The sequence below is a fragment of the Schistocerca nitens genome, chromosome 1 (assembly GCF_023898315.1).
Source record: "Schistocerca nitens isolate TAMUIC-IGC-003100 chromosome 1, iqSchNite1.1, whole genome shotgun sequence".
NCBI classification, from domain to species: domain Eukaryota; kingdom Metazoa; phylum Arthropoda; class Insecta; order Orthoptera; family Acrididae; genus Schistocerca; species Schistocerca nitens.
The window spans coordinates 1,122,834,573-1,122,854,988 of NC_064614.1; the positions used below are offsets into that span (position 1 = coordinate 1,122,834,573).

General features: G+C 44.2%; 1 protein-coding gene across 1 annotated transcript in view; it reads left to right on the forward strand.

Annotated features, from left to right (window-relative positions):
* Positions 1-20,416, forward strand: part of LOC126231919 (structural maintenance of chromosomes protein 5-like) — a 192,946-nt gene that overhangs the window by 30,178 nt on the left and 142,352 nt on the right. Inside the window, exons 3-5 of the mRNA XM_049942426.1 lie at positions 3,700-3,825; positions 9,918-10,132; positions 18,324-18,550. Of these exons, the coding sequence (XP_049798383.1) occupies positions 3,700-3,825; positions 9,918-10,132; positions 18,324-18,550 (568 nt within the window). The remainder of the gene's footprint in view (positions 1-3,699; positions 3,826-9,917; positions 10,133-18,323; positions 18,551-20,416) is intronic.

The window sequence follows — 20,416 nt, forward strand, 5'->3', positions numbered from 1 at the left end:
TGGATATGGGGGTGACATGGAAAAACACATAACAGAATAATAGGTTAAGTGCCTACAAAGGGCCCAACATAAGGTTAAGACACCCAGAGTGGAGTGCCGAACATTAGGTTATGCATCATGTTTGCTCCACATAATTACTTCTTACAAGACCTACATGTTTCCAAACAGCATAGTAAGATGAGCAAGAGAAATCCAACCCCCAAAAACTGATTTTTTTAATAAATAAACAATATACCCCTGAATTTCCTGTTATGAGGCCCTTCCTCTCCACCATCAGACCACCATCTTGGTTTTCATCACGGAAGGGACAACAGCGCACTCTGGTGGTGGTACTGTGTACTAGAACCCGACCACATGGTGAACACAATTGATGGTAGTACTACCTCTAATTGTTTAAATAAATAGTGCATACAAAATAAAGCCTTATGTCCAGCACAGGTAGTGTCCTCTTCCCACCATTTCCTAGGATGAGGTGGCAGTTGGATGACTTAGGTTTGTGGACGTAATCCAACTGTCCTTTATTTCCCGCCATTTTCTTAGGTTAGTAGAGGTTGCATTGTCCAGATGGAATTTGAACTTCCCACCAGGGGTGCATGGTGGGGGATGTGGCACTTTCCCACCAAAGGCAGCCATGTTGGATAACAGTACTTGCGACATCAGCTGACGTCATGGCCGCCATTTTGGATGATATCATGATATCATGTGCTGTTGCCAAATCTACATGACGTTATCTTGGAATACGTCATCGCCGCCATCTTGGATACATCTGGCAACAATGCAGAGTGTGCCAAAACGAACTTAGTACCTATACCGACATCGTGAGATAGCAGAATGGGGCACACCATGCAACTCAAAGACTTTTAACATGGTCAGGTGATTGGGTGCCACTTGTGTCACACGTCTGTACACAAGATTTCCACACTCTTAAACATGCCTAGCTCCAATGTTTCCGATGTGATAGTAAAGTGGAAACGTGAAGGGACATGTACAGCACAAAAGCGTACAGGCCAACCTCATCTGTTTACTGACAGAGACCGCCGATAGTTGAAGAGGGTCTTAATGTCTAATAGGCAGACATCTATCCAGACCATCACTCAGGAGTTCCAGCTTGCATGAGGATCCACTGTAAGTACTATGACAACTAGATGGGAGGTGAGAAAACCTGGATTTCATGGTCTAGCGGCTGCTCATAAGACACACATCACGCCGGTAAACGCCAAACGACGCCTCGCTTGGCCTAATTATTGGGTGATTGAACAGTGGAAAAACGCTGTGTGGAGTGACGAAACAAGGTACACAATGTGGCGATCCGATGGCAGGATGTGGGTATGGGAATATCCAGTGAACGTCATCTGGCAGCGTATGTAGTGCCAACAGTAAAATTCGGAGGCGGTGGTGTTATGGTGTGGTCGTGTTTTACATGGAGGGGGCTTGCACCCCTTGTTGTTTTGTGTGGCACAGGCCTACATTGATGTTTTAAGCAACTTATTGCTTCCCACTATTGAAGAGCAATTTTGGGATGGCAATTGCGTCTTTCAACACTGTCGAGCACCTGTTCATAATGCACGGCCTGTGGTGGGGGGTTTCTCGACAATGACATCCCTGTAATGGACTGGCCTACACAGAGTTCTGACCTTAATCATATAGAACACCTTTGGGATGTTTTTGAACGCCAATTTCGTGCCAGGTCTCACCGACCAACATCGACACCTCTCCTCAACGCAGCACTCCATGAAGAATGGGCTGCCATTCCCAAAGAAACCTTCCAGCACCTGCCTGAACGTATGCCTGCGAGAGTGGAAGCTGTCATCAAGGCTAAGGATGGGCCAACACCATACTGAATTCCAGCATTACCCATGGAGGGCGCCACGAACTTATCAGTCATTTTTAGCCAGGTGTCCGTATACTTTTGATCACGTAGTGTACTCGCAGCATCAAAGTCATTTAAATCAAAACTTCTTGACATATTGACGCTTTTTTACTTATACTAAAATGTAAACTTTCACGGCCGGAAATATCATGTCCATTATAATTATCCGGGCTGTTATGCCGTGGTTGGTATTACTACCCATATCATCTAGTACAATACATAGTAACACGATACGTGACGTCATGTCTTATAGCATGACACTATCACGTCATCCAACATGGCATGTGTCGTGTCGCGCAATAAGACAAAACGTGTCATTAAAGTTTACGATGCATACATTCGCACGGATACTTCCTGTTATAGATGCATCAGACTCTCTGGAAGCTCATAAATTTGTGTCTGTTTGTCCTTACACCCCTCACCATACATGTAACAGGGGTGAGTTTAAGAGAGCTTACTGAGATGGGGAAGTAAAAAAGAGCGAATATGTCAAGATGTTTTGATTTAAATGTCTTTGAAGCTGGCAGATAAGTGGAAAAGCTAGTTCCCTTCTTTTACATTCTTAACTCTGTCCAGAACATAGTCTCCTTTTTTGTGCTATAGGAGGAGCACTTTCTACTTCTGGTTCCCAACTTTTACTCTGCCATAATTTTGACGTTAGACCGCCATACCCTGCAACCGACGTAGATTTTTATTGACCCGGACGATGACTGATCTGGTATAGGTTTTTTTATGGTCTGTCTAACCATGTTGCTTATAAGGCTTTCACAAAAGAAGACGACCATTAATTACATGTATTTGTCTATATTCTTACAAAATATGAACCTATATGCCCAAGTCTGAAACACAGAAGTGGCGCGCATAAAAAACCTCACAAAAAGTGTTTTTGTACGTAAAATCTGAGTGAAGCTAGTTTTTTGAAAACGAGTTTTCGATTTTATCATAAGACAGCTTTTTTTATTTACTTGATTCAGTTTAAACCGTTTGATTTCACGTAAGAACGAATTTTACGTGGTACATTTAACTTGACTTTAAACCATCGAATCTCGACAACATATAAAGATTATTCGATAAAAAATTTCCCTTTGACGTTATCCATTTATTTGCCTTCGAGTAAAGTTTGAACCGATTTTTATGAGCTTAAAGTGTACAAGTTGCCCGCTTCAAAAACCTCCCAGAAAAAGGTTAAACCATCGTATCTAGACAGCGGCTGAAGATGATTGGGTGACAAAATTTTTGTGTTGAATTTATCGATTTGTCTACTTTGGTGCTTATACCATTCGTACAAGTTTAAACTGTAGAAGTGGCACACTTCACAATCCTTCCATAAAAACGAATTTTTTTGCACGTAGAATCCAAACAAAGGAAGATTTTATCAAACGGTTAAAACTTACCTTAGACCAAAGTCCGACACACCGGCGGACGAAATTTGAACCTTCAGTCGAGTTACAGTCCGGAGTTATGTAAGGGTGACTTTTTTGGGCATAAAATCCGACAAGTGTGACGAACTTATGTGGATATGGTGTCTGCTCTTTCGGACATGTCCGAAAGAAGACACAATTGATGATGACCTGTAGCCGTCTAGAACGAAATTAGAATTATATATTAATACCTTCAGCTGCTGACGGGCGTTGATATATATCAACGGGGACAGGTGATAATGTGTGCCCCGACCGGGACTCGAACCCGGAATCTCCTGCTTGCATGGCAGACGCTCTATCCATCTGAGCCACACACTACATTCATATGTTCGCTGCAGTTTTAAGGGAAATAAACGTCTTGCTTTGTAGAGCTGTATGAAGTTGTTTTGTTCTGCACTGGGTTGCCAGGTACGGAGTATACGAGCTGCAGCAGCCCTCGCTGGACCAGGAGGTGACGGTGCAGGTGTTCGGCAGGAAGGAGCTGGATGATGGCACCTGGCACTGGCAGGAGATTACCCCAGGGAGACCGTTCAGGTACGCCAGTACTGCTCTCGTCTAACAATCCCTTCATAGCTGCCTATGTCGGCCCGGTTCATAAGAGCGTCAAAGGGACTCTTTATATTGACGCAGGAGGCTGTTTTGCAATGGTAACGCACTTAAAACTTGCACCTCAAATATTGTGGAAATGGAAAGTCTTATTGTTGAGCTGTTTTCAGAGGATGAATTGGTACTGAGGGGTTCGTACTCTTAGCCATTCAGCAGACTGTAATAACACTTAGAAGAGCATTTTTTGTGCAAACATACACTATTTAAATGGAACAATGCCTATTGACATTACCAAACTAAAAGCAAGTTAAATGAGAATGTCGTTGGTATTTTTTTCCAGGGTTCTAGTGCGAGGCGTTTACGAGATATCGTATTGCGCTAAGTTTCTACACCGACACTTGTATGTGCCATTCTGCCTGCATAGTTGTTAGGTACTATGTAGCCATATTTGCTTACAGTGTGCTTGTGTGTTCCTCGAATGCGCTGCGACTTACTAGTCAGTGTGTGGTAGTCCAAGCAATAGGTCGTGAGTGGACGATGCGATTTACCAACGCAATGAATGGCTGAGATGCTCATGGTGTGTGGAGAATGTAGGAAGAATGCAAGTTTTCTTGTAAAGTGTATGTGGCAGGATATGCCAATAGAAGTCAACTGTAAGGGTCTACGAGTTGCACGCAGCCCTTCAGTACGTAATACGCGCTCGCCAACCGACCTGTCTGGAATGCCGACAGTTTGCTTGGTCAGTAAACTTACGCCCAGCCACTGGCGCACCGTATTAACTAGCGTGGCCTCGGGCGCGAATATGTCTCTTTTCTTAGCTCACCATGGTGCCTTTCGATACGACCATAATTAGGATGTCAGACACAGTGATGATAGGCCTCTGTTAATAAAACTGTTTAAACTTACTTCTCGTGTTCGTGTATTGCCGTACCTCAAGGACCCAAGGCTTACAAATCCTGACAAATATTTCGCCTAATTATCATCCGGGGCAACAACTCAAACGACCCCCTTATGCAACTATCTCGGCAGTTACTTATCAACCTCTTCAACCAATTACATGAAAGTGGTACTGTAGCACCTAGACAACGTAACAGAAGTAAACAAGTGACGACAAAAGAGGCGGAAATTAATGTTCTTGCTTCTGTAGTAGTTGGTATGCATGTTAGCTTCCGCTCGTGCGTACGAGGAAGTGGTATGAGTAAAGCATTCTCCATCGACATAGGTTCCATCCCCATCACATCTCTCTCCATCAAGAGCTGCACGGAAAAGATAATGAGAATCTTGTTGACTTATGTACATGAGCAAATGGTTCAAATGGCTCTGAGCACTATGGGACTCAATATCTGAGGTCATCAGTCCCCTAGAACTCAGAACTACTTAAACCTAACTAACCTAAAGACATCACACACATCCATGCCCGAGGCAGGATTCGAACCTGCGACCGTAGCAGTCGCGCGGTTCCAGACTGCAGCGCTTAGAACCGCTGGGCCACACCGGCCGGCTGTACATGAGCATTAAGACACGATGCTCCAGATGTATCATGTATCTTGTTTAGTGATGAAGCCACATTTACCAATCATGGCCAGGTAAACCGATGAAACATGCACTACTGGTCCGTTGGCAATTCCAGTTCGCTTCGTCAGGTGGTACGTCAGCGTTCATGGAATGCAAACGTGTGTTGTGGGATAGTGAACCATCAGCTCAAGCGTCCTTTTTTCATAGTTGTAGCACTGAACGCGCACAAGTATCGCAGTCTACTAACAGACCATCCTCCACAGATGCTAGAAGATGTTCCTCTGCAGGCTAGGAGGAACATGTAGTACCAAAATGATGGCTCTCCAGCATATAACGTACGATGTACTACAGCATGTCTTCAGGAATTGTTTCCAATCTTTGGACTGGTCGCAGAGAACCTGTACCGCCGTCGGTCCGTTCTCCATATTTGACGCTTGCAGTATTTTTTTCTGTCATGAAAGCTGAAAGAGCTGTCTACAAGGACGTACCAACTACACCCAATTATATGCAGCAAAGTATTACTGCAGCCTGATCAGACATCTAGGCTGAAATGCTAGCAGGTGTGCAGCAGTCGTTCCATACCAGACAGGAAACGTGTGTGGCCGCTGTCGGTGGTCATTTTGAACACAACTTGTGATCGTCAGTTTTCTCGTTACTGGTCGAAATCCGCATAACTGGTGTACGTACCTATTTTGTTCTTAGTGTGTGCTACCACAGGTATTGTACAGGTTTCGGTGTGTGAACTTTACAAAGTATGATATCACGCAAATGACTCGCACTAGAATCCTGCAACAAACACCACTGACATTCTCATTTACCTACTTTTAGTTTTCTAATGTCAGAAGGCATTGTAACATTTCAAAAAGTGTATGTTTGCACAAAAAATACACTTTCTATCATTACAATCTGTTGTTTGGCTAACAATACGAGCCGCTGACTACCAATCATTCTGTGAAAACCGCACATCATCACCACTTTTCATTTCCTCAATATTTGCGTTGCAAGTTTTAGGTGATTCACCCTGTATAATAAAGAGAATACTAAGCTTTTGTTATTATGACTAGTAGGGCGATTATGCTAAATGGTGACAAACTTTTGGAAATGATCTCTGAGAGGGTTAGAAGAAAAAAAGGTAATGTGAACATGAGGCTGGAAATACGTTCCAAGATAGGTTTCCCCCCTCTTGAAGATTCAGGTTAAAAATCTCTGACAGTGACCCGGTATCAGCGACGAGGCAGCTAGCCCGCCAGCAGACGGTAAGGTAGATGACCGTATGGAACATTCTCCACAAGAGGTGCCACTATCTGTATAGCTTACAAAGCGCGTAGTGTCACAACCTATGGAGTTGCCTCCGCGGCGGCGGTTTTGTTACTGGCTCGTTGCACAGGCCAGCATGGTGCTGGGATTTCTGTCGTCCACCCTATTTACAGAGGAGGCTACCTTTACGAGGGCGAGATCGTTAACCTTCATCACTTGTGGGCTACGGAGAATTACCAAGAGATGATGACACCAAACCATCAGCACCGGGTCTACATCATTGTATGGGCGAGGATTATTGACGACAGCCTCGTGGAACAAGTCATCTCTGCACAACGCCTACCAGTTGAGGGTGTCTGCCGTTGGTGCAGGTGGCCCTTCCTTCCCTGTTGAAAGACGTACCTTTGGTGTTGCGAAGGGTAATTTGGCTTCTACATGGTGGAGTTCCAGCTCATTCCCCTCTTCAGTGTGTACCTAAAACACAACTACAACAGAACAATCTTACTTGCCTGGTGTGTTCTCATTCATGCTTTTAATCATTGAAACTTACACTTCCCAAGATTTTCTATCTACTCCTTCAAGTAGGTGCTCCTCCTTTGGAATGCATATCCGCCCGAAAGTTCCAGAAATCGTTCGCTGCAGTTTGTCACCGTTTAGCAAAATCACCATGTATAGTCATAATGACAAAAGATTTTGGAACTGCAACTGAAAAAGTTAACTTACTGAAAGAAGTAGCAGAACAAATTGACTTGCAAATATCTTCTGAGAAAAGACGAGTAATATTGAATATCAAGGACGATACAACCCAGATAATCACTTAGATGCAGATGATAAAATGCATGAATTGCTATAAATGTCTGGGCGAGTAGATTACAGCCGGTGGGGTAGGTAAATAGTATGTGAAAGCAAGAGCCAGAAGAAGGGACAGCTTTCCAAACCTCACAAAACATTGACAGCGTAAAGTATATTTTTCCCATAAAAATCAGACTTCATCATTACAAGTCTGTTCTAAAACCAATGTGTCTGTATGCATCTGAGTGCCTTATCGTCTTTGAGAGATATTTAGTAAATTAGAACGAAATGAGAGAAAGATGTTACACAATATACTGAGTGCGCATGATCAGCCAGGATCTGCATAAAAAATCGAAATAATAAATATATTCTAGAATAGAAAAAAATATGGAACAATGCACAAACTCAGAATTCGGCTTAATGGTTACGTAATGAATGAATGATTACAAATGGATGTAATGCCTCTTCATCATCTTTGATTCCTAACAGAAAACAAGAACACTGTAGCATATGTATGTCAGAAGCCATCTAGACTGTAGAGGAAATGTGTGTACAACCGAAAGAGCACAAAAGCAAGACCTCTACAGAACAACTCTAGTGACGTCTGGGAATTTCTGAGATGAGGAACGAACAGCTGATACCAAACGGTCATATGGGGCCTGTGTTAGACACACTGCAGTATTCATTTATTTATTTATTCATTCTTCATAATTACGGCCCGTTATCTGCAATAGCTGAAATTGGACACACGACTCACATTTTGTGTATGATAAAAAGGATATACAATAATTATTACTACCTGGTACTTGCAAAAATAACCCAGTACTATAACAAGAGCACAAAAAATTGATACTGCAATGAAGAAACAGAAGGAAGGAAAAATTACTTTCTAACACTACAAAACTTTGAGTATTATTAAACTTTTAACACAATAGACAGTCTTGGAAACCGTTACACTCAGTGGTCGACACTCTCAGTTGCCATCTCGCCATCTGTACAGAAAGCTGTCTTGACGAGATGCAGCATACTGACGCCTTTCATTATGAAAAACATCTAAACGAAAATACGGAAAATATGAACACGTGTAGCAGTGCTTGTACAGGGTGACACACGGGAGACGGACTGTTTTGAACTGCGTAGTACTGAGGGCGCGGTGGTGGGAGGTGGTCGTGGTGGGGATAGTTCTGATCCACACAAGACGCCATTTCATTTACTCAGTCACTATGGAGCAGTGGGACTTGCAACGTCGAGTGTTTGTCTGTGACAGTTTCGTCAAAAGTGGTGAGTCTATTATTGCTATGCAGCGATTGTTTCGTATGCAGTTAAATGTCGGTCGACATGGAGCTGTTCCGAGCCGTAACACAATCCTCAGATGGGTGGAAAACTTCAGAGCAATTGGAAACATACTGGATAAGAAGCATCCCGGCCCGAGACGCAGAGTAACGACATCAGAAAATGTTGAAAGGGTAAGGCAAGTGGCAGTCAGAAGCCCAGGACAGTCAGCTAGACGTCATGCTAATGGGTTACGAATCAATCGTGAATCGGGTAGACGAATTATGCATAAAGAATTAAAATTCCATCCCTACAAAATGCTCGTTGTCCAACAACTTAAGGAAACTGATTTTGCTATACGGGAAGACTTCGCTTACAGAATGCGAGTGATTTTGGAATCTAATGAAAATGAAATTGTATTGATGAGCGATAAAGCTCATTTTCATTTAAACGGGACCGTGAATAAGCAAAACCTACGTTACTGGGCTCCAGAGCATCCACACCTTATCCACCAGCGTCCTCTACACTCAGAAAAAGTAACAATCTGGTGTGCTCTTGGCTCTGTTGGCATTATTGGACCTTATTTTTTTTTAAGAGAACGGGGCTACAGTTACTGTTAATTCGGTTCGTTACATTCGTATGCTTGAAACATTCTTGAAACCAGAACTAAGAAGACGACGAATCCCTTTAAAACGCGTTTGGTTCCAGCAAGATGGGGCAACATCGCACACAGCAAACACTTCAGTGACAGTTCTTAGACGCATGTTTCCTGGCCGGATTATCTCACATTTTGGCAATGTTCCTTGGCGTCCAAGGTCTCCCGACTTGTCAGTATGTGACTTTTTTTCTGTGGGGGTACTTTAAGATCTGCGTCTATAACCACAAACCACGAAATTTGGACGAGTTGAAGAATGTAATCATTCAAGAAATTGCTGCCATCCCTGCAGAGATTTTAGTCCGTGTGATGGAGGATTTTGAGAAGAGTCCTGAGTCCTGCAATCAAAACGGACATCACATTGACGACATTATTTTCCACAAATAATTTTGTTAGCTAAAATGGCAAATAATGAGCTTTGATTTTGTGTAAATAAACATGCATTAATTTTAAAGTTGGCTGAGTATTATTTCATTAAGAACCGTCCGTCTCCCGTTTGTCACCCTGTATATTTATCACGGTCCTTAGATAATAATAACAGTAATGCTAACGAACCGTGTTTTGTCAATTTTGTGTTTGGTTGTACGAGCCATTTCCCGAAGCTACTGAACAAAATGAAAAAGAACCTGATGAGCAGGCTGGGGACTCGGGATCGCCTGGCTCGGGACGAGCCTGCCGGCGTGGCGGTGCGGTACACGGAGCTGGGCTGCGCTGAGGAGGCGCCCGGCTTCTCGCTGGACGCCAACACAACCCTGCTGCTCATGCCGCAGCCCTCGCACGGGTACCAGAGCGCACAGCCTCAAGGTGAGGGACGCTTTGCTGCTCCTGCTCCTCCTCCTCCTCCACCTCCTCCTCCTCTTGTTTTTTCCTATAGTAATAGTGCGGCCCGCTGCACGTCCCTCGGAACGCTCAGTCTCAAACAAGTCCCAGAATACTTGGAATCGGGCAAAGAATCTTTGGGCAGCGACCGTACATTGAGCATGAAAACGCTAAGTGCATCAAAACGATATCTGCTGAAACAGGGGCTGATAAATTGGCCTGGTATTGAAGGCATCATACCAGTCCAGTAAATGTAGCAAACCTACATTTATAGCAACTGTCCAAGATGCTACTCCAGGCGGGTGTAAAATGCATGTGCGCAACGGAAAATAATGAACGCTAAAATTATGATTTGGCCCTGTCTGACTATCCCCCTGAAGCAGATCTTAGGATCTCTTAATGATCTTTAACGTATAAGTTGCAACATGAACATAAATGAATAATTAAGGTGCCTAATACTACTAAATGATAAACGTTGTTTCTCATTATACGTTTATTGTAGGTTAAAAACAACCCTTTATATTACAAATGTCCACATTTCCTAATTAAAATTTCTGATCAATTGCCCAACTCTGCCCCTTTTTATGGCCACGCGATCTAACATAAATAACGTGAAATGACTGACATCATCTACGTACCAAACACTAGAAGACGCTACTTTCAAAGATGACCTACGGTGGTCTGGAACCTCAGTGGAAATAAACTAGCGTGATCACAGCTGTTTAGATTTATAGCCTTAATAAGCCGAAGCAATTAGCAATATCACCGTATGGCCAAAAAATAAAACTCTTTCAAACACTAGGACGGCAGAAGGCGGTCCTCTGACTAATATACTCTAATACTGTCTTCTCCTCTCTGCGTTATACAGACGAGAAACCCGAACTCCCAGCTACAAGGACGGAGTTCAGATAACGTCTCAACGTAAATATAGGCAGAAGAAGTGCTCTCAGTCACTCAACGCTGTGTATTCAATGACGATTTCCAACCCGGATGCGAAGTCCAGAATCGTACAAGTTCGCAACATTACAGTGCCTAACCGTTCTAACTATAAACTCTCCTGAGAGCAAAGACAGCAAGTCCGTCTGTACCAACAAAGATGATACCGAGCGACCGTCACACACGGGCGCTCAAAAACGGAAGACCTCTTCCTCTCCATCGCTAGCTTGCCAGCAGAACTCGGCTCCCCACCCTTGTAACTCAGAAGGCGAATCATCGTCACGAAACTACGGAATATTCTCCCTCTCTACAGATTCTTCCGAACTCCGACCAAACCATATTTTAGTCTTCTGTCGTCCAGTGCGGAAGGTTTGAGAGGAAATACCTATATTCGTACCATGGTACGCTTTTGAGTAAAAATCCTTGGAAATAACCCAGCCTGCGTGATTTCCGAGGTGACGCTTCCTCGTTCCTCTCAGCTGCGTCCAAGATTTTCATAGATTCCGAAGTGTAATCCTTTCGGCCTAGCTACATAAACGGCCAGCCGCCGCTGTGTTGTTTCCGCGACCAGTTGTCCAGAGTCTCCGTCTTGGCACTCCATGTGTCAAGCAGGACAGCACACCTGTGTAGGCTTTCCACCCAGGGTTTGAGTTACGCCTGCCGTTTCATTTCCACTGTCGTTCCAACCTCTACTAGTACAGCCAATCATTCATTATGCCATTTTGATAATAAAGCCACTCCATCACCATTCATGTAAAAGCGTTAACAATTATTTACAAGGCGTACGTGAAAATGTCAGTCTTCTTTAAATATTCATATATAAGATGTAGAACCTATCAGATGATACCTAATTGTGATTGTAGATCATGGCAAAGTATGTAGATGAGTGCTTGTAAGATGCGAAACTATAGCCACCTTACAACTATAGACAGGAGCCTACGAAGGGTTTGGCCTAGGGAGGGGGTGCAGGGAGAGGAGAGCCAAATCATATTAAAATACTAGCGATCCCGTCAATGCCTCTCAATTGCTAAATATCAATGCGAACTGGATATACGTCCTAAAGGCATACCTTCCCCTCCCCCTCTCTGTTTCCTGCACCCCCCCTCTCTTTGTTCGTCTCCTCCTCTTCCTCCCAACTCTGTCACCTCCTACCCCTTTCTGTGCGTCCATCTCATCCTTCTCCCTCTCTATCCAATTACTGCTCCCACCCTCTTTGTCCGCAGCTCGTGGTCGTGTGGTAGCGTTCTCGCTTCCCGCGCCCGGGTTCGATTCCCGGCGGGGTCAAGGATTTTCTCTGCCTCGTGATGACTAGGTGTTGTGTGCTGTCCTTAGGTTAGTTAGGTTTAAGTAGTTCTAACTTCTAAGGGACTGATGACCATAGATGTTAAGTCCCATAGTGCTCAGAACCATTTTGAACCCACCCTCTTTATGTCCCCGCTCCCCTTTTCTCCCCCATTTCTCTTCCCTCCTCTCCCTGATTTAGAGCCTTGTTTATTGTTACTGCCAACGATACCTTGACAAGGAACTAAAGTCCTTTAAAATATGTGGGTAAATGCGTTGGAATCATTGGGGCATGAAAGAGACCTCTCCAGCTGCTGAATCCGTGAGGACGGTAGCTCCAATGGCCGGATTTCGCATAGTTTTAATCTGTAAATGGATAGGATTACAAGGATTTGGACAATTTAGATTGGTAAATAAATTTCGTGGAACGGGAAGCGTTCTTGACAGGAAACAGACAATTACATACAGACTGACAGGAGAAACTATGAATAACATTGGACGTGCTCTAAAAAGCTCCCCTACAAAAGCAGTTCATTGTCTTTCTCAGCAGATGAAAATTTCGTGTGGCTCTGTTGAAACTGATACGAATGAACTTAAGTTACAGCCCTTTAAAATAACTGGAGCACAAGAACTTAAAATACGTGACCCTGCAAAAAGGTTATAGTTTTGTAAATGGTTTTTGAATAGGATGAAATTGACCCTACACCAACTTTCTTTTCGGACGAATCGTGGTTCAGCCTAAGTTTGTATGTTAATTCAGAAAACAATCGTTGCTGAACTACTCGAAAGACTAACGTAGTAACACGAAGAAACCCTGCATGATTAAAAAATAGGAGTGTGATCCGCTATTAGCAGTGAGAGAAAAATAGGCCTTTTTTTCAGCAATCAGTTAACAGTAATAGATATCTGGAAAACATTTTGAGGCATTCTTTTTGACCAGTTAACTGGGAGAGAATGTGTTTTCGCAGCCTTTCTATAGGACTCGCCGACGGCACGTGCAGTCAACACAGCCAACTTTTCATTACAGAAAATTCATGACGTGTTTCTAGACAGAGTTATCACTAACAATATGTGGCTACCTTGTTGCCCCATTTAACCCCTGCGATTTTTATCTCTGGAGGCATTAAAAGAGAAAACGTACAAAATGGCTCTGAGCACTGCGGGACTTAACATCTGACGTCATCAGTCCCCTAGAACTTAGAACTACTTAAACCTAACTAACCTAAGGACATCACATACATCCGAGGCAGGATTCGAACCTGCGACCGTAGCGGTCGCGCGGTTCCAGACTGTAGCGCCTAGAACCGCTCGGCCACTCCGGCCGGCCTGAAAACGCACAGATCACACCCACACAACTTAGACGAACTTAAACCTAGCATTCGCCAAGAAACTACTGCCATTTCTCAGAGGGAACTGCGGAGCGGGACGAACAATTTCCTAGGCAGGTGTCATAAATGCTTAAACAACGAAGGGAAGCAGTTCCAGCATCTCCTTGGTTGATATACGTGAGAGATTTCTTTTTTTCAACTATGATTCTTATTTTTGAAATAACTTACGCGACAAACCGTATCGTATTTACTTCGGACCTCCTGTCACGTGGGCTGCGGACACATCAGCCGGCCCCATATGGCGGTCGCAGGCTCTGTGTTAACAATTTATCACCCGCTATTATCTCATAAAAACAATACTGGCCACTAAAATTGCTACATCACGAAGGTGACGCGCTACAGACGCGAAATTTAACCGACAGCAATAAGATGCTGTGATATGCAAATGATAAGCTTTTCAGAGCATTCACACAAGGTTGGCGCCGGTGGCAACACCTGCAACGTGCTGACATGAGGAAAGTTTCCAACCGATTTCCCATACACAAACAGCAGTTGACCGGCGTTGCCTGGTGAAACGTTGTTGTGATGCCTCTTGTAAGAAGAAGAAATGCGTACCATCCCGTTTCCGACTTTGATCAAGGTCGGATTGTAGCCTATCGCGATTGCGGTTTATCGTATCGCGGCATTGCTGTTCGCGTTGGTCGAGATCCAATGACTGTTTGCAGAATATGGAATCGGTGGGTTCCGGAGGGTAATACGGAACGCCGTGCTGGATCCCAACGGCCTCGTATCACAAGCAGTCGAGATGACAGGCATCTTATCCGCATGGCTGTAACGGATCGTGCAGCCACATCTCGATCCTTGAGTCAACAGATGGCGACGTTTGCAACACAACAACCATCTGCACGAACAGTTCGACGACGTTTGCAGCAGCATGGACTATCAGCTCGGACACCATGGCTACCGTTACCCTTTACGCTGCATCACAGACAGGAGTGCCTGCGATGGTGTACTCAACGACGAACCTGGGTGCACGAATGGCAAAACGTCATTTTTTCGGATGACTCCAGGTTCTGTTTACAGCATCATGATGGTCGCATCCGTGTTTGGCGACATCGCGGTGAACGCACATTGGAAGCGTGTATTCGGCATCGCCATACCGGCGTATCACCCGGCGTGACGGTATGGGGTGCCATTGGTTACACGTCTCGGTCACCTCTTGTTCGCATTGACGACACTTTGAACAGTGGACGTTACATTTCAAATGTGTTAAGACCCGTGGCTCTACCATTCGTTCAACCCCTGCGAAACCCTACATTTCAGCAGGATAATGCACGACCGCATGTTGCAGGTCCTGTACGGGCCTTTCTGGATACAGAAAACGTTCGACTGCTGCCCTGGCCAGCACATTCTCCCGATCTCTCACCAATTGAAAACGTCTGGTCAATGGTGGCCGAGCAACTGGCTCGTCACAATACGCCAGTCACTACTCTTGATGAACTGTGGTATCGTGTTGAAGCTGCATGGGCAGCTGTACCTGTACACGCCATCCAAGCTCAGTTTGACTCAATGCCCAGGTATATCAAGGCCGTTATTACGGCCAGAGGTGGTTGTTCTGGGTACTGATTTCTCAGGATCTATGTACCCAAATTGCGTGAAATTGTAATCACATGTCAGTTCTGGTATAATATATTTGTCCAATGAATACCTGTTTATCATCTGCATTTCTTCTCGGTGTGGCAATTTTAATGGCCAGTAGAGTACATATGCAATGTATTGTGCTCAAGACGTTCACCGCAAATCTTCTAATCTTTGGTGCTATTGGGGTCTACTAATTGTAGGCATTATCTCACATTTATTCAAGTTTGAATAGAGCTGATATTCGTTACGCTGAGTGAAAAATTTTTTTTCAAGTCTTTCTGTAATTCCTTATGACGGTATTTTACGGTAGAGAACAACATCTTGAGTGAAAAATCTTACATTGCTGCCGATCTTGCCTGATATATCTTTTATGTGTACCGAAAACATTAGACGTCCATTACGCTTCATTCGGACACGCTGTGCTGCAGAGTGTAAATGTAAGTTGAGCATTGAGTTTCTCCAGAGAACTAATGGGAATACAGCCGGGTGACGCCGTCGACAACCGCCGATTCTTCAACAGGAGCACACTCTGTTATTTTCGAGGAAAAACTGCAGCTCGAAGTGTAGTCTAAGGGACTCAACAACCTCGGTTTGCAGAGAAATCCCGGAAAGATATTACACACACACACACACACACACACACACACACACACACACTGTAAACCAAAGATAACCGACGTCAGCAGTTATCGATAGTGAAAGTAAATAATCAACAGGTGAGTTAGCTTTAACTCTGTCCCTCCGTTTCTTGATAAGGGAGAGAGCAGAATTTCACGCCTGCCGGAGTGGCCGTATGGTTATAGGCGCTACAGTCTGGAGCCGAGCGACCGCTACGGTCGCATGTTCGAATCCTGCCTCGGGCATGGATGTGTGTGATGTCCTTAGGTTAGTTAGGTTTAATTAGTTCTATGCGACTGATGACCTCAGAAGTTAAGTCGCATAGTGCTCAGAGCCATTTTTAGAATTCCACGAAAAATTTAAGCAAAGATCTCCGTCTCCATTTACAAGGTGATTTGCTAATTGAATTTCAACTGCGTCCTCAATAACTCTGTACCAATAACTGGAAGTGCGTGCCAGAATCTCCGTGTAGTTATATTCCATAGTACGCCCGGAACCAAGACAACGTTCTGCAATAGTAGATCTTCTCGGCTGTTGTAAGCGTGTGTGACGTTTATGCTCAAACACCGGAGGGTTTAACCAGCAAATGAAATGTTACAACTGCAAGGTATACAATAAACATCCGCCTTACACAAACCAAGATCATCCTTTATAGAAGCTAAAAGGAACCTAATCTTAGATAACGGCGGTCGGAAAACATGATTTACATCACATTTCCGCAGAATACTACCAACTTTATTGGAATGCTACCCGTGTAAGCCAAAAAGTCCGTAGACCTTGGTACGATTTCGGTATCACACACCCTTATAATAGCCGAGCAAATCTACCATTGCAAAACACTACTACATCTACACGATTACTCTGCAATTCACGTTTAAGTGCTTGGCAGAGGGTTCATCGAACCATAATCATACTATCTCTCTACCATTCCTCTCCGAAACAGCGCGCGGGAAAAACGAACACCTAAAGCTTTCTGTTCGAGCTCTGATTTCTCTTATTTTATTTTGATGATCATTCCTACCTATGTAGGTTGGGCTCAACAAAATATTTTCGCATTCGGAACAGAAAGTTGGTGACTGAAATTTCGAAAATAGATCACGCCGCGACGAAAAACGTCTTTGCTGTAATGACTTCCATCCCAATTCGCGTATCATATCTGCCACACTCTCTCCGCTATTACGTGATAATACAAAACGAGCTGCCCTTTTTTGCACCCTTTCGATGTCCTCCGACAATCCCACCTGGTGAGGATCCCACACCCCGCAGCAATATTCTAACAGAGGACGAACGAGTGTAGTGTAAGCTGTCTCTTTAGTGGACTTGTTGCATCTTCTAAGTGTCCTGCCAATGAAACGCAACCTTTGGCTCACCTTCCCCACAGTATTATCTATGTGGTCTTTCCAACTGAAACACTGTCTTGGCTATGATCATGCTATGGAGTATAACTACGTGGAGATTCTGGCATGCACTTCTAGCTACTGGAACAATGTTTTCAAGAAAGCAGTTGAAACTGAAGTAGCAAGGAACTTTATAAATAAATCAGGAGGTCCAGAACGAGTTCGAGTCTCGGTCGGGCACACAGTTTTAATCTGCCAGGAAGTTTCAAATCGGGAGGTTTTTGATTAAATTCTGTGTGGAATCCTGCTCTTTCTCTGGTAAAAAATAGAGGGTCAGAGTTAAAGCTTAAAGCTACCTCACCCGTTGGTTATTAAGTTTCACTATCGATAACATACGAATTTTTGAAGATGGGTCCATCATGTAGAGTAACCCTGTATAATGTTGTACTTGGCTACGTCTGTTAGCCGACACGAAAAGAAAGATATCATCTCATAGATACTAGGATATAACATCTTTCTGTTTGCGTCAGCTAATGGGCGTAACCACGTGTAATGGTATATCGTCTTTGTGCCATACACGCACGTAAATAAGATGTATTCCTGTCCACTTGTACCAGTGATATATTTTAATGCAAAATGAAGCTGGAAGTCTAAAATACGTGCTTGAAAATGGGCAAAGGCCGAAATTGGCCAATCGCATAGATAATAAAAAAAATACAGCCTACCTGGGCTCCGTTTTCGTTCACAAAACTGAGACCGTGTAGCCCCACAAAAAAATTTGAAACTATCGATAACTTCTGATGTTGGCCATCATTGGTCGTATAGTGACGCAAATGTTTACAATTTGCATTGTGTTATCTTTCCGGAATTGCTCTGGAAACCGTGGTCATAAATTCCCTTACTCTGCGCTTAGTTGCTGAAGTTTTGCATTGAACATGACATGTGTGCACCTGTCAAAATATCGGTGGTCGTCGACGTCACCCGGCTGCATTCTCGTAAATTATTTGATAAATATAAGCTATTTGTGCCACGTAGCCGTTCCAGAGGACCCAGGAAAGGACGCTTGCTGGAGGCGTGTTCCTGTGGCAGGAGTGCCGGCCGAGTTCCTGGTGGTGGACCGCGAGCTGGTGAGCGTGGACGGCAGGCGGTGCGACACGGCGGGCGTGGGCTACCGAGCCTTCAGCAAGCAGCCGCGCCGCTGCGCCGTGCCCAGGGGAAGCTGCCTAGGCAACCAGCCGCTCCACATGTGGCGCCGCGACACGGTCAGTAGCTACAGACCAGGGCTAGGCCAATACTGCACACTGTGGCACCGTCCTCTGTCAAAACAGAAGGCGGCCCTCCGTGCTACAGACCGCTCTTGCCCGAGAGGCGCAGCTGGCAGTTTGTGGTTTCTACAGAGTCTGTGGCGGCCAAATGCGAGGAACGAAATTACGATTATATTAATACCTTCAACTGCTAACGAGCGTTGCGCTATCCTCTATGCCCTCCGTGCTCAGATGGATAGAGCGTCTGCCATGTAAGCAGGAGATCCCGGGTTCGAGTCCCGGTCGGGGCACACATTTTCACCAGTCCCCATTGATGTATATCAACGCCCGTTAGCAGCTGAAGGTATTAATATAATTGTAATTTCGTTCTAGACGGCTGCAGGTAATCAATGGTGTCTGTTCTTTAGGACATGTCCGAAAGAGCAGACACCACATCCATGTAAGAGAATGCGAGGAATGACGGACGAAACTGAAAGATTGATTGATTTGGTGCGTGCAAGCTATTTTTGTATGATGCACGGTACACCAAATACAAACAGGGAAAGAGGCGCTCGTCTGATTCAAGTGGGCATTAATTCAATGAATATTTTTATAAATAAATGCACACTTGTGTAATATATACTAGCTCATGAATAGTGCTGTGCAAAATGAAGCTGAACTGATTTAATAATATGCTTGTACGAATTTAAGAGACAATAATTGCCGGCCGCTGTGGCGAGCCGTTCTAGACGCTTCAGTCCGGAACCGCGCTGCTGCTACGGTCGCAGGTTCGAATCCTGCCTCGGGCATGAATGAGTGTGATGTCCTTAGGTTAGTTAGGTTTAAGTAGTTCTAAGTCTAGGGGACTGATGACCTCAGATGCAAACCTTAAATATCTTTCACCAATTCGAGTTTTAACAGAATGTTCAGTGTTTTCAGACAGACCCTACATTCCAACAGTATTATCAGCCAAGGAATTTTTTTAAGTTGAATCAGTCAAGGAATTTTTTTTTTCGCATCACGCTCATCCTCATGGTCAAACATTGCTTTCACTATAACTCGGTAAGCCGGATAATGGATTTCTCTGCAACTATACGAGGTAACGTATTTTTTTGCAACAATTTCAGCCACGAGATATCTAGCTTATTGAATTTTATCAGAGGACTTAAATTTCTTAGTAAACAAAGAGTCCCAGCGGATTCTTCTGTCCTTGAATTTCTCTGAAGTAGTCTAAACGTTTTCCTTATTAATGTTCGTGTTTTGTCGAAATATAGCGCACCAATGTTGGTCTATTCTGTGCCATGTTGCATTGGAAAAAGTTTCTCCACATATCACACATCTCGACGAAGGACACCCTTCAACTCCACACCACGTGAACCCTATCTTTAAGGGTTTCTTGGTACTGCATGATGGCGCGAACTAACACAGGTATGACACTCTGTTTGTTGTTTTGTATATAAGAAGTTTCAAACACACTGCTTAACTGTTGATCTCCGTCTGATGTTCATGGACTGCTAAAGGTCTCTTTCTCGCAATAAAATTATTCGTCTATCTATAAATTATATCACTTTGAAAGAACTGAAACAATGACACATGTTACGAATGAACAAAGAAACAGACTCTGGTACCGCGCTCCGCGGAATTTGAATCCCCCGCCAGACGTCATGGACGTCGTAGACCCACAGAGGCCTCTGCACCGTCGCGCCATAAGCTGTGGTGGCGCGCGCCTCCTGGCTTGCATTTAGTGGCGTCCCCGATCGAGTACTTAAGCGCCTGCCAGTCTAACCTCGCGTGCGTCTCTGGACATATCGCACCGCATTAGACAGCGTATTGACTTTCATGTTTTCTTTACGAGTGGACGTGGTTGTCTGTTCTTGTTGTGTC